Here is a 15,065-nt window from a genome sequence, read left to right on the forward strand (position 1 = left end):
CAGGAAGACGGTTAATAGAATAGATGCATTAAAAAGAAACTTAAAACTGACAATGTGGTGCGGCTGTGAGTTGACCTCTGACCTTTGAGCGGTGAACCTCTCCGTCATCGTCCTCTCCCCCGACTCCCAGGATCTTCCTGGTCTTCAATCGACTGATCAGGTCTGTCTGACTGTGTTTCTTCATTAGGGGAGGATGCTTAGTTGTCATGACGATACACACCACCTGACGAGAGAGAGAGAGAGAGAGAGAGAGAGAGAGGTCGGTAGGTAGGTAAGCAGTTAGGGTTGCCACCTTTGAGATCTTGAAATAAGATCAAACTCAACATTAATAAACAATCAGTAGCCTAAAAGTCTACTGAAATCGCCTATAGTCTCTAGGCTGTGCCCACATCAGCCAAGATGTATTGGGCAGGTATTAGAAATACTACCGATATGACATCTTGTAAAAACACAGATAAATAAGATCACACGGTCCCATACAGAATCGATCTCGGGAGATGTTTCAGTCATGAAGAACTATTATGTAACACTATAGGACTACTGTTTGGGTCTTCTGTGATCGGGAATGTTGATCTTCTGATGCATGCTGTCAGCCAGTCCCCCCGTCCACAGAAAACAAAAAAACCCACACAACCCCAACGTTCAGCGTGTTCTCACTGAGGCCAATCTGTCTCGGGCTGACGAGGATGACATGAGTGTGGCGTCATCCACCAGTGTGAGTAACACGGGAGAGAGGGGGGGGGGGGGGGGTCCTTTGTCAGAACGCGTGTTTTAGCTTCATGTGCCCGTGGAGATCAAAGGCCGTCAGCTCCAATCAGCCTTTCGAGAGCCGTTGAGAAAATTAAAAAACATGCCCGAGTGTTTATACGCCGACATACTTTTACAGTTCGCTTTCGTAAATCACCTCCACTGGTGGGCGGGGGGTGGCTGAGGGGTAGAGTGGCCGGATGGTAACCGCAAGGTTCCCAGTTCGAACCCGGGCTCCCCCAGGGTTAGTGTCGCCACCATCGGTGTACGAATGTGCGTGTGAATGGGTGAATGTAATGCACGACTGATGTAAAGCACCTTGGATGAAGGCGCTATATAAAAATGCACCGTTTACCATGATGCCGTGGCGTTAAGCCAAGGATTTGCCTCTTCCCACTCACGTCTGTAGCCTACTTTTGCCTGATTTCTCTGTAGACAAAACAAAATGCGTGGCGCCGGGCAGGGCAGACAGCGATGCGTCAGATACAGTCAGAGGTTTTGGCACAGAGCACACCAGGCGCAGCCACGGGATGTTTATGCTCTTGGAAAGAAGGTCCTGCGTGCCTCCCCCCCCCCACCAGAACAATTGCGCCGACTTTAATATTTCCGGTATTTTATTTTGTTCATTGTTGTTAAATTCAATGTTAGTGTGACACATATACAGTGCAGGGGGAATTTGGGTCGGCAGTGGCTCTGGGGGGGTATAGAGTGGCCGGTAGAACAGCCTTGGATAAAGGCGCTATATAAATGCACCATTTACCATTCATTATTTTGAATAAATAGAATTCGGAACAAAGTCCGCGTCCCGTATTGGTTCAATATGCGGGACGCATCATTTAAATTCTCAAATAAAAGGACGATTCCTTATTTTACGGGACGGGTGGTGACCCCATCATGTCTTGTGTTTTGATTTAATCGGTCGCTGCTTGCGTCATGACTTGCGCGTGTATATTACATTTGTGTCGGTGCATGAGCATATGTGTGTGTGTGTGTGTCCATGTGTGTAAGAGAGGGGTGAACTGTGTGTGTGTATATATATAAATGCACCATGTCTCGTGTGTGTGTACGTCTGCAATCCATGTAACCCGAGAACCGTTCGCCCCAGCGACTTCAAATTTGACACACCACCGTTCCACACCACCAGATTTCAGATATTATTGAAGGGATAGACCCTTGAGTTGCAGCATCTCATTTTGGAGGGGGACCCGTAACATACAAACAAGATACATAAGACGTACAGTACACAGATATATACAAATACATTACATACATGCATACAGACAGCTTGCTCAACCTCTCCCACACACCCCACCAACCACCACATCCTCAGCTGTTAAGAAACAGAGGAATGGGCCCAGGCCGTAGCGTAACGGTCTGGGCACCGGACTGGTGATCCAGTCGCGGTGTGCCGCGGGTTCGACTCCCGGACCCGACACGGCCTTTACCGCATGTCATCCCCCCATCTCTCTCCCGTTTCCTGTCAGCCTACTTTCTATCCCTTAAAAAATCAATAAAGGCGTAAGCCGCAAAAAAATATCTTAAAAAAAAAAAAAGAAACAGAGGAATGAAAGTGCAAATCATAAATCGGCGAATGTGATATAACTGGTACTCTAAAAAGCATAAACAAGGTGAGTCAAGATGGCAATGAAGGGAAGTCGTAAGGCAACTGAAAGGATGAAATCGATCTAAGAGATAGAGGAAGATTGTTCCAATCAAATGGGGCTTTATAACAGAAAGACCTATCGTCCAACTCCAACCTAGTGGAAGATCTTTGGTACTTTAAAGTAAGGGCATTGCAGGTGTCTTAGGGGATATGATGAGGTAGACTGGGCCAAGTACTGCTTCAGGTAAGAAGGGTACTTTAAAAACGAAGAGAAACCAATGTAATTGCCTTCTTGATTTAGGCTGCAGCCAGTTGAGCGACTTGTACACGAGGCAGTGTACCCTGCACAGGGAGTTATACAAGACACCAAGGGCCTTAAGTCTGTGGTGTTCTGGTACACGGTAACACGGCATCCGCAAAATCTATAATAGGAAGAGTAGCACTTTATTCTTCCCCTGAAACTATAATATAAAACTGTCTGAGTTGAGCGGGCCTTCCCCCCCCCCCCCCCCCCCCCCCAACGGGCACTGATCACGCCTAGATCTCCATATATGGAGCTGTGGCCTGTTCTGACATCAAACTGTGGTTCTGACATCACAATGATGTCCTGAGTCTCCTGACATCACAATGATGTCCTGACATCACAATGATGCGCTACCTCGCCCTTTAATTAGCCAATATTGATCACACCTGATCGCCCCCAACGGGCACTGATCACCCCTAGATCTCCATATATGGAGCTAGTGCTGCCAGAATTGTCCCAAAAAAAATGACATTTGAATATTCCTCGTAGCGCGCCACCGAGTGGCACGCTACGAGCTTGTCGGTCTGCAATTTCTTTTAAACAGTGAAAATGTTGCGCGAATTTTGGAATTTATATTCTTTCAGAGCAAACATTTTAAACTAAAATCTTTGCTTCTGAGGGGTCCCTGGAACTACATATTTTGAGATGGGGGTCGGTGACCAAATACAGATAACTTTTGGAGGTCCATGACGTGAAAATGGTTGACATAAAAACATAGGTTTTTCAGAAAACTGTCAGGATTTAAAAGACATTTTGTAGAATCGAGTTAAGGTCGAAATGGTTTAAAGCTGCATATACACATCAAGCATTACCACCACCACCACCAATTATAATGATGGTAGCTCATGATACAAGCAGCTAGTATATCTATAGGCTATATATAAACAACGTATAAACAACGCTCACTGGCCCTGGGGCATTCCCACTCACATGCTCGGTGTTGTTTGTCAGTTGCCACACTAATTAATACACCTGTGCAGCTGCTCCCTGTACGCACGCCATAGGCCCCGAGGAGGTTCCGAATGAACGGCGAATGAAGCCAAGAGCGGAAGTAATGCAAACGCTGCCGTTCTCATTATTGGCCCTAGCAGGTGGCACCATGAACTCCCCTCCCGCAACTCTAGTTATTTGACCTTAGTAAAACTTTTCGTGTGTGTGAGTGTGAGTGTGAGTGAGTGAGAGAGAGCGAGAGACCTCCACCCCTTGAAAAAGGGACAAAACATTATTTGGCCTCTGTCAACTAAGCGGTCTGCAGTCCTGCTGTGTCTGCCGTCACTTTTTTTTTCTTCCCTAAGATACAGTACAGTATGTCACAAGAAGGAAAACTGCTGTGAAACCTGTGCATTTTACGACATAGAGCCTTTGAAGTCCAAGGGGTGCCACATAATACTTTGGCGTTAGCATCATGTCATGCTTTAGCTATTAAAAAATAGCAGATCTATAAGCTCATAGCGAGCTTGTAAGGTCTGCCATTATTGAAAAATCGAAGAAACATAGCTTAATCTCAGGCCAAAATGGGTTAAGATACTTCTGGTCAGATGCTGACCCACACAGGAGGAGAAGCCAGGCCTGGATGGCCACAGCACCTGGAGCCTCTTGCTTCCCTATACCGGTGTTGTTTTTGGCAGCAAATTTGGAAGCAAATTTGGATTCTAGTTTTAGTCATAGTCTCTTCAATAGTTTTAATTTAGTTTTCAGTCACATTGGAATGTCTTAGTGTTAAGTCTAGTTTTAGTAAACTATAAATATAAGATTTTAGTCGACTAAATCTACAGCCGATTTAGTCGACAAAAATGTGTTTTGGCGGGCCTTGATGCCGTCGTAGTGACGAACCTTCGCACGCTGAAAATAGCAGATCTACAAGCTCACAACGCGTCGCAGCGCGGCGCGTTGTGAGCTTGCAGATCGGCTATTTTCAGCATGCAACCGCATGCAAGTGTAAAATGACTTAGGTCCCACAAAACTGTCAAAAAATGGCCGAACTACAAGCTCTCAATGAGTCGTCGCGTTATGTGCTTGGTTCTTTTTTGAGTGGTGCAACCACTCCAAGGAACAGCAATGTCCGTGTTCACCTATGTGTTGGTTCACCTAACTACGTGACGTTAATGAGCACCAGTATGACTATGAGTAGAAAATAGGGCTAAATGTATGTTTTGTTATAATAATGATCAAAATCTACAAAGTAACTGGTAATAAAGTTGTCAAATAAATGTAGTGGAATATATATTTTTTACAATACTTGCTTTTGCTGATGTTGTGATGTGGAGTAGAAGTACACACTATTGTAAAATGTAAATACAAATATATGTGACATTACCCAATTGCTATTTTCCAAATTAATTAGGTCATCATGATCTAATCAAGGTGATCAATTAAAGATGGACTGCATCCATTATTGATGTCTGCCGCCAGAGGGGAGTATTGACACACATTCTCATTGATCGGAGATTGATCCATAATGCCTAGAAGACCAGAGGTCTGCATGGATCATGGTGCGTAGCCCATTTAGGCCTGACGTCGAAATTTAAACAAATGTCTTCTAAAAGATGACAATTTTCTGAAAAACCTCATGTTTCTGTATCAGTGGTGCTCAATATTTCATGTCAAGGACCCCCAAACATGATATGTAATTGGCCAGCACCGACCCCCCATCTGAAAATATGTTGTCCAAGGAACCCCCTCAGAAGCAAAGATGAGTTAAAAACGCTCACTCTGAAAGAATATACATTCAAAGATTTGAGCCACACTTTCAAGGTTTTTCAAAAAATAGCAGACCTACAAGATCGTAGTGCTATGAGCTTGTAGATCTGCTATTTTTCAATAGCTAAAGTACAATGTGATGCTTAAAACACCAAAAAAAGGGGTTCTCGCCCGGAATGGGCTAGTTAGAACTGTCAGCGTTATTACAGTGCAATCTGCCAATGAAGCTAATGAGAACGGAGCTGAATTGAATTGGCGAAACAGAAAACTGAATATAGATCCGCTATCTATAGACATGTTCTCCATGGAGACAGGGATGGATTCTTCTTATTAGTTTGGGGACCCAGCCGTGGAATATATATATATGGGAGGAGAATACGCAATAAATATTATCAAGGGCTTTGGCGATTTCCAAGACTATATGAATATCTAAGTAGTAAGAAGAAGATGATGTATATATGGATAATGCAAGCATAATCTATGTAGGTACTGCATGTCTATGTACGTATATGTGAGTCATGTATCAGTTTGTGCAAGAAAATGAAAAATAAAATGATTGAAAGAAAGACAACTGAATATCGTCACTCTTACTGCATGCCAGGGTCTTCAACAGGGGGGGGGGGGGGCACCAAGTCATTGTGTGATAGGATCTTTTTTTCTCTTTCTATTATGATGACGTAGATCGGCTATTTCTGATACTTTTGCCCACGAAGGTATCGGATTCACCAAAAACTACAAAAGGAATATAGATGAGGTTTCTGCCCCCCCGGGCCGGCATGAGCGCCCCTGTAGTCATATAAAGTGATGACATCGCTGCGATGCTGATGTCATCACTGATGTCACCCCCCCCCCCCCCCACACACACACACACACACCAACCTGTGGTCGGACGGACGCCTTCCAGGCGTCGACGTGTCACTCTCTCACCCCCCCCCCCCCCCCCCTCCCCCTCTACAGGAGAACGACGATAATAATAGAGTCAAGAGCACATGGACTGGAGAGGAGAAAAGGAGACGGTACAGAGAGGAGGCATTAGTACACGCACACAACCTGTGTTCGGACACCTTCTGGGCGGCATCGTGTCACTGTGTCACCCCCCCCCCCCCCCCCCTCCACAGGAGAGAGATAATAACCCATTCTGACCCGAGATCAGATTCTAAAAATGTCTTCTACATCCCGACAGTTTTCTGAAAAAGCCATGTTTCTATGTCAGTGGGTTCTTCGATTTTTCAAAAATAGCAGACCTACAAGCTCGTAGCGCGCCACTCGGTGGCACACACACACACACACACACACACACACACACACACACACACACACACACAAGCTGTGGATCAGTGTTTCCGTTTTGAGGTTCCACAGATAAAAAGCCCATTAATTTTTTCAATGAGCGTAGAGGGATTTCAAAAAGATTTCTTTAAGCCTGAAACCAATGAGTCGGTCGGTGTGAGCTCGCCACCACTGGTGTGTGAATGTGGAAAGTGAGGACGCTGGCGTCGACTGTTCGCCGCTTCACCTCCCAATGTATGACTGAATGAACCGTTGTAAAGCGCCTTGCGCACTTGGAAAAGCGCTATAAAATGCAATTCATTATGTGACTATGTGTTTAATAAATACCCTTTTTTTTGCGTTTTTCCAAATATCTTTGACTCAAGAGTCACCAGGAGCCTGGATGGATTGGTTCCACGCTTAACCCATTTTGGGCGGGAACCCCTTTTGATGTTCACAGCATTATGTTATACTTCAGCTATTGAAAAATAGCAGATCTACAAGTTCATAGCGTGGCACCGAGTGCCGCGCTATGAACTTGTAGGTCTGCTATTTTTGAAAAATCGTGAAAATGGTGGAAATCTTTGAATATATATTCGTTCAGAGCAAAGGTTTTTAACTCAAATCTTTGCTCCTGGGGGGGTCCCTGGAACAACATATTTTCAGATGGGGGGCGGAGGCCAAAAACATATATTTCTGGGGGTCCTTGACATTAAATAGTTTGAGAACGACTGATACAGAAACATAGGTACGGTATTTCAGAAAACTGTCAGGAATTAGAAGATAAAATGGGTTAAAAATAACGAAAACGTCATAATTTTGGAAATCTCTATGGGTGAAATGAACAGGCTTCCTACATGTGTGGAACTACAACATGGCCACCACTGCTACAGTACCCTGACAACCCTCTATAGCTGATAATATGTTGTCATAACACTGTAATTGTTGGGTCTCTCTCTCTCTGTGGCGTAATTTACAGTAGATAGGGGTTGTGGGTTATGTAACAAAAATATAGATTCTGAAAAATACGGTTCACACACACACACACACACACACACACACACACACACACACACACACATGCGCTAATGATGCTGTTGTTTCTTCTCCGCTCTGCTGCGTTCTTTAATGTTGCTCATATTTCTATTTATGGAATCTAAAGGCTCGTCAACATGGCATGTGCGGAACCTTCGCAGACCGTTTTGATGGATAAACTAGAAAAGTGTCCCTCGGGGCACAGGTCTTCACCAGGGCAGGTCAGGATGTGGCCTCCTGGTGGCGCTATAATAGGCCAATGTGAAAAAGGGTGACATTTCTTCTTACGCCTTGGATGGCAATTCGTTTTGCAAAAATCCACCACCTAAAGGGTGGGATATATTCCTCAGCCTAGTAGGAAAGTCTGTGAAAGATTTCACGTAAATTGCATGTTCATGATTTGAGGCTTTTTGTTGAAAAAACAGGCCAGTCCTGCAAACTTTGAAAGCCAATGTTAGCCAATTAGGATGGAATATGAAATATCGGACAGAACACATGACTATAGAGATAGCGTGTAACGATTTGCGGGATTTCTGGACAAAATCTGGAGGAGTATTATAAAAAAAAATGTTTTTCAAAAGTCGGCCTATAACAGGCCGTTCTGGAAAATGTGGGGCAGAGGTTCATCGTTGGCAACCAGGGAGTGTGTGTGCAAAATTTGGCATCGACCGGGTTAACGGGGTCGGAGATTAGCCGTTAACAGACGGACACACACACACACACACACACGGACAGAGTGCAAAACATACTCTCTCCCCATGCATTCGGCCTGGTGGAGACAACAAAAAAGCAGAAGTGGCGTTTGGAAATAGCCTGGTTTCCAGGCCGAGTCGCTGCATTCCGTGAATTTGTTTTCACTTCGAAGTGACACTGGACAACAAAACAAAGTTAGTTAAGGAAATACTTTGGATTTGAATCCGATGAACAGTTGCAAAACTCATATGTACTGTGATGTTACTTGTTGAGGGACGGATGCAGGGCCACAAGGTGGCATGACACTTAAATAAAATAATGAATGGAAAATTGATTGATGGATTAATTCATATATGTTTCTGTTCCCTCTATTATGTTGTCATTTTCAGACAAGTTGTTGTGCTTTGGCGGCCCGATCAAAAAAAGGCAACTGAAGTGAATAGCCACTAGACAGCATCAATAATAATAATAATAATAATTATGCAGACGAGAGCACTTACAGTTTGACAACCAAAGCTCATAACATTGATTTAACATCACGTACGGGCTGTCGACCTACAGATTGCTACAATTACACGATCACATCGACTGCACAAGAGATGCCATCATCATTTTCCAGAGAAAACCTATTCCTTCAGCATGGGAGGAGCATAACAAAATCAGAAATACAAATAAATGTTGAAAGCGGGTAAAATGCCCCCTGGTCGGAGAGTTAAATTACATTAAGAGTGAGGGTGTTTGTGTGCAGATGTGTGCATGTGCGTTGTGTGTGCGTGTGTGCGTGCAACGTGTGAATCTAATATCTTCCACATTCCACAGCTGATGCTGATGCAGTTGCCAGGCAACCACCAATGGAGCAGTCGGCTTGTCTGTTGATGAGAGCAGCTGCGCTGATTGATGCTGAGTGACCGGGCAGCCTATAGGTGGCCTAAACCTTAGCGGAGTGCACATGGCGGAAGTTTCCCCCGAGTGTGATTCCCCGGAGCGCCAGGAGGAGAATGACCAACACTCACCCTGACCAATCACCACTGAAGTGCCCTTGAGCAAGGCACTGCTCCAGTGGAGCTGCTCAGTGGCCGACTGTAGAAGACTGTGGTTGTACTGGTCGGCTCCCAGTACGACAGTAGAAGACTGTGGTTGTACTGGTCGGCTCCCAGTACGACAGTAGAAGACTGTGGTTGTGCTGGTCGGCTCCCAGTACGACAGTAGAAGACTGTGGTTGTACTGGTCAGCTCCCAGACTGTGGTTGTACTGGTCAGCTCCCAGTACGACAGTAGAAGACTGTGGTTGTACTGGTCGGCTCCCAGTACGACAGTAGAAGACTGTGGTTGTACTGGTCGGCTCCCAGTACGACAGTAGAAGACTGTGGTTGTGCTGGTCGGCTCCCAGTACGACAGTAGAAGACTGTGGTTGTACTGGTCAGCTCCCAGACTGTGGTTGTCCTGGTCAGCTCCCAGTACGACAGTAGAAGACTGTGGTTGTACTGGTCAGCTCCCAGTACGACAGTAGAAGACTGTGGTTGTGCTGGTCGGCTCCCAGTACGACAGTAGAAGACTGTGGTTGTCCTGGTCGGCTCCCAGTACGACAGTAGAAGACTGTGGTTGTGCTGGTCGGCTCCCAGTACGACAGTAGAAGACTGTGGTTGTACTGGTCAGCTCCCAGTACGACAGTAGAAGACTGTGGTTGTACTGGTCAGCTCCCAGTACGACAGTAGTAGACTGTGGTTGTACTGGTCGGCTCCCAGTACGACAGTAGAAGACTGTGGTTGTACTGGTCAGCTCCCAGTACGACAGTAGAAGACTGTGGTTGTCCTGGTCGGCTCCCAGTACGACAGTAGAAGACTGTGGTTGTACTGGTCAGCTCCCAGTACGACAGTAGAAGACTGTGGTTGTACTGGTCGGCTCCCAGTACGACAGTAGAAGACTGTGGTTGTACTGGTCGGCTCCCAGTACGACAATAGAAGACTGTGGTTGTACTAGAGCTGCCCACGGATATTCTATATCCGAATATATTTTCGAATCAAAAAAAATAATGAATAACCGAATATATCAAATTAAGGTTTGAATTAAAAATAATAATTTATTATTATTATTAGTTTTCGCGAGACGGTGCCATGGGTAAGCGACGCGTTGTGACTTGTGAGCTTGTAGATTAGTTATATTTGCCACACGACAAACTGACACCGGCATACATTAAAGAATAAATCAGCTCGGATGCCTTGTACTCTTCTTAGCAGCGCAGCCTGCGTAGTGAGCACAGGGTGGGCGGGGCCGCGGGAGCCTTTTACGTTCTTTGCGCAGTGAGTATACGCTGCTCAGAATGGTGAAATCTTCCGTCAACAGCGTATCTAGTGATCAGAATCTGGGTCGGTGTTGTTTCGGACAGACGGGAGAATCATGAAGCGACTTTATCCTTCAGGAAATTATAAGAAGATAAATAAAATGCGTAAGGATGAAATGTGGTGCCGGGTCCGGCAGCAGCAGCAGCAATGCAGTGTTCTGTTCTGTGAATTAATAATACTTCCTCCGTGCCTCGTTTTGATAAGGCTGTGTGGTAGGATTGCTCATTTAAAAAAAAAAAAGTTTTACTGGAGAAAGGAGAATGCATGCGTTGTGTTCCAACTCGCTTTTCAGCAGCACCAATGCGCGGAGAGAGAGTTGCGCCAGCAATGCAATCTTAAATGTTATGTCTCAGGTTGTATTGGTGTAAATATAATTATTAATAAATCCGAATGGCTCGAATTGAAATCCGAAATCCGAATGGGTCGAATTGCTCGAATCCACGTGGGTTTTTAAAACGAATATCCGAATCCAATTTTTGGACAATTACGGCAGCTCTAGGTTATACTGGTCGGCTCCCAGTATGACAGTAGAAGACTGTGGTTGTACTGGTCGGCTCCCAGTACGACAGTAGAAGACTGTGGTTGTACTGGTCGGCTCCCAGTACGACAGTAGAAGACTGTGGTTGTACTGGTCGGCTCCCAGTACGACAGTAGAAGACTGTGGTTGTACTGGTCAGCTCCCAGTACGACAGTATAAGACTGTGGTTGTACTGGTCAGCTCCCAGTACGACAGTATAAGACTGTGGTTGTACTGGTCGGCTCCCAGTACGACAGTATAAGACTGTGGTTGTACTGGTCAGCTCCCAGTACGACAGTATAAGACTGTGGTTGTAATGGCCATCTCCCAGTACGACAGTAGAAGACTGTGGTTGTACTGGTCGGCTCCCAATACGACAGTATAAGACTGTGGTTGTACTGGTCAGCTCCCAGTACGACAGTAGAAGACTGTGGTTGTACTGGTCAGCTCCCAGTACGACAGTAGTAGACTGTGGTTGTCCTGGTCAGCTCCCAGTACGACAGTAGAAGACTGTGGTTGTACTGGTCAGCTCCCAGTATGACAGTATAAGACTGTGGTTGTACTGGTCAGCTACCAGTACGACAGTAGAAGACTGTGGTTGTACTGGTCAGCTCCCAGAAGACAGTACCAGTAAGACACCTGAGGGTGAGGTCGCGATCACTGGCCATATATGGAGCGTTTCTTGAGTGTACAGGGTGTGATGAGATATGGAATGTCAGAACAGGTCAGCTCCATATATGGAGATCTAAGGGTGGCAGCGGTGGGGCAGTGTATTGAATGTACAGGGTTTGATGAGGGCCCAGGTAGGGCCGGGCCTTAATTTTCGTGCCTGAACTCTAGTTTTCACCGGCTGCCGGGCGCGGCTGTACAAATAACTTTGGGGGCGACGGCGGTGCCTCTGGCGTTCCCTGGCCAGATGTTATCTGGCCAGATCACCATCACCATCTCTTTGTTTTGTTTTTTTATTCTGTGCGTTTGTTAAGTTTGTGAAGTTGTTTCTGCTGGACATTGAAATACTCGTGTTCATTCATTCATTTGTAACTGACATCGTACACATTTCTACACTTAACTTCACACCGTTAAACGCACACACTATAAATGAAATGGCAAATGGTGCATATAGCTCCTTTATCCAAGATGTTTTACAACAGATTGTGCATTGCATAACTTAAAGCAGCACTATGTTTTCCTCTTCTACCATGAATTTGAACCAGGTTTCCTGTGCAAGTGCTGACATTTATTTTACCATTGATCTAAATCGAGCCTTCATGCTTGCTCAGGGATAAACTGAAACTTAGGGGATAATCTTAGGGGATAAAGGGAATAAACTGAACACATACCCAGACAAAAATAACACAGTATTTAATGAACACCGTGACAACATGTGGACAGTTTACCTCTATAGAGAATGGAGTCACCAGATAACAAAATCATCTTTCCATAGTAATGAGGAATATGTTTATTCCATCCTACTATAAATGTGCCACGTCTCTGTGGCATTATTAATTAGGCCGACAGAGAGAGAGGGAGGAGTGTGTGTGTGTACATGTGTGTGTCAATTTAACATAGGTGCAGACGATCAGTAATCAGCAGCGAGAGAGCGACGTTTGCGCTACTGTATGCCGAATTGAAGTGGACTCTTTTTTTTTTTTCCTCCCTGGAAATCACAAAATAAAAACATCTGCGTTTCTGAAGGCTACTGTGTGTGTGTCTGTGTGCGAGCGTACGGTTGTAATGCACGTAACTCGAGAACCATTTGCCCCACCGACTTAAAATTCGACACACGCGGTCCACACCCCCGCAGGGAGTGCAGTGCCCGGTATCGAGTCGGTCGGACCCACGGTTCTCCAGAACCACCACAAAAGGCTCTGGCCAGGCTCTGCCAGTGGGCCTAATGAGCCCAAGTCCCCTCACCTGTGCACTTTCCGGCCTCTGGCTCTGCCAGTGGGCCTAACGAGGCCAATTCCTCTCACCTGCCTTCCCACCAGCCTGTGCCTCAGCCAAGTGATTGCCATGGCAACCACACACCTGCCAAATTGATTACTTAACCAGTCCACTTTTCACAGTCAGTTTGCACTCTTCACAGACAGATACAGAGATCCCCCAGTGGGACTCAGACAGTTAAAAAGGGTGCTATGACTATGACAGTATTATAGTATAGTATTGCATACTACAGACATCTCCATATACATGTATGGGCACAAAAGTGACACAGACAGAGTTAAAACGGGTGCTATGACACGTTCCCAAGTAGGCAGTCTTGTCAAAACTCGACTATTGTAACTCCCTCCTTACTGGCCTACCAGCATGTGCACTTAAGCCTCTCCAGCTGATCCAAAATGCCGCAGCTCGCTTGGTCTTCAACCAGCCAAAATTCTCACATGTCTCCCCCCTGCTCCGCCCCCTCCACTGGCTCCCGGTCGCTGCCCGCACAGAATACAAAACTCTGATGCTGGCATTCAAAGCAACCAAAGGTATGGCTCCCCCATATCTTGCAAGTATGATTGAACCCTACAAACCCTCCCTTGCACTCAGATCAGCCAACGCAGGGAAGCTGGAAGTACCCTCACTAAAAACGCCGGGACAACGCTCCACACGTCCCAAACTCTTCTCCCTTCTGGCTCCAAAACTGTGGAATGCACTTCCCATTGCAGTCAGAACTGCAGCATCACTCCCAATCTTCCGCCGTAGTCTGAAAACCCACCTTTTCAGACTCCATCATGGCCCATAGCACTTACCCTACCCCCTTAGATAGCATTTCTGTAGACTTAGATAGCATTTGATACAGACTTATAGCATGTTATGTAGACAGCACTATAATTGCATTGTATATAGTCATAGCACGCCATAGTACATATGTATAGCATAGTAGTATATATATATAGTTTATATGTATAGTCTCATAATATAGATATTCCACTGTTACTTTCTTAGCTTACGCATGTTTCATGATAAATGCTTTTATGTGATGTATTCCCATGCTTTTGTTCTTGCTTAATGTAAATCGCTCTGGATTAAGAGCGTCTGCTAAATGCCTAAATTGTAAATTGTAGGCCGGTGGCCAACGGGCACGTACAAGTCTAGTTGGAATTGATACCTTCTTCCTGTATGTATATTTTTGTCCTAAGCCCGTCAACTTTTTTGAGATGTGCGCGCTTCCCGGTTGGATGTTCTCCCTAGTTGGAATTGATGAGCAGGGATTTCTTTATTAACAGCATGAGATCAGAAATGTGCAGAAGTGATGAATGTGCAGTATTTCTGCTGCTGGCTGACATCACAGACGAGTTATTATGTTATGTAACTCTTACTATGTGTTATGAATTATTGAGCCGACCGGAGGAGGCTTTACAGGAGGCAGACAAGACGTCCTTAATACATCCATAAGAGCAGTTTTCATTTCAGATGAATGAAAGGACGAAGGTTGCGGTTTTATTATTGCATCTCGTTTATACAGGCACGTACGCATAAAACAGATTTTTGTTCGGCTTCTTGCAGACAATGAAGCGGCAGCATCAGGTAATGAGAAGAGTGGAACAAAAAAAGAAGAGAGGCAGGAAAACATATCAGCCTATTTACGACACCCCATATGAGCTCACACACACACACACACACACACAAAGACGTATTGTTGTACCCTACACACTGGCTCATTATAAGATGACACGTTTTCTGTCACCTCACTAGGTGTCACTCAACAATATAGGCCAACTAAGGTGCGTAGCCTATTGAGTCACTGTTTTGGAGTGTGCGTGCGTGCGTGCGTGCGTGTGTGCGTAGTTAATGGTGTGTGTAGCTCCTGGAATGTGAAGCAGACAAGTGGAGTGGAGGCTAAAGTGAAGACTGGCTTCACTTTAAA

The 15,065-nt window shown here is 45.4% G+C and overlaps 1 protein-coding gene across 1 annotated transcript in view; it reads right to left on the bottom strand.

Annotated features, from left to right (window-relative positions):
* Positions 1 to 15,065, bottom strand: part of tp53i11b (tumor protein p53 inducible protein 11b) — a 71,721-nt gene that overhangs the window by 19,929 nt on the left and 36,727 nt on the right. The window contains exon 2 of the mRNA XM_083764220.1: positions 83 to 223. Within this exon, the coding sequence (XP_083620346.1) occupies positions 83 to 208 (126 nt within the window). The 5' untranslated portion in view covers positions 209 to 223. The remainder of the gene's footprint in view (positions 1 to 82; positions 224 to 15,065) is intronic.

Source organism: Protomyctophum parallelum (genome assembly GCF_964188405.1).
Source record: "Protomyctophum parallelum genome assembly, chromosome: 4".
Taxonomy (NCBI): domain Eukaryota; kingdom Metazoa; phylum Chordata; class Actinopteri; order Myctophiformes; family Myctophidae; genus Protomyctophum; species Protomyctophum parallelum.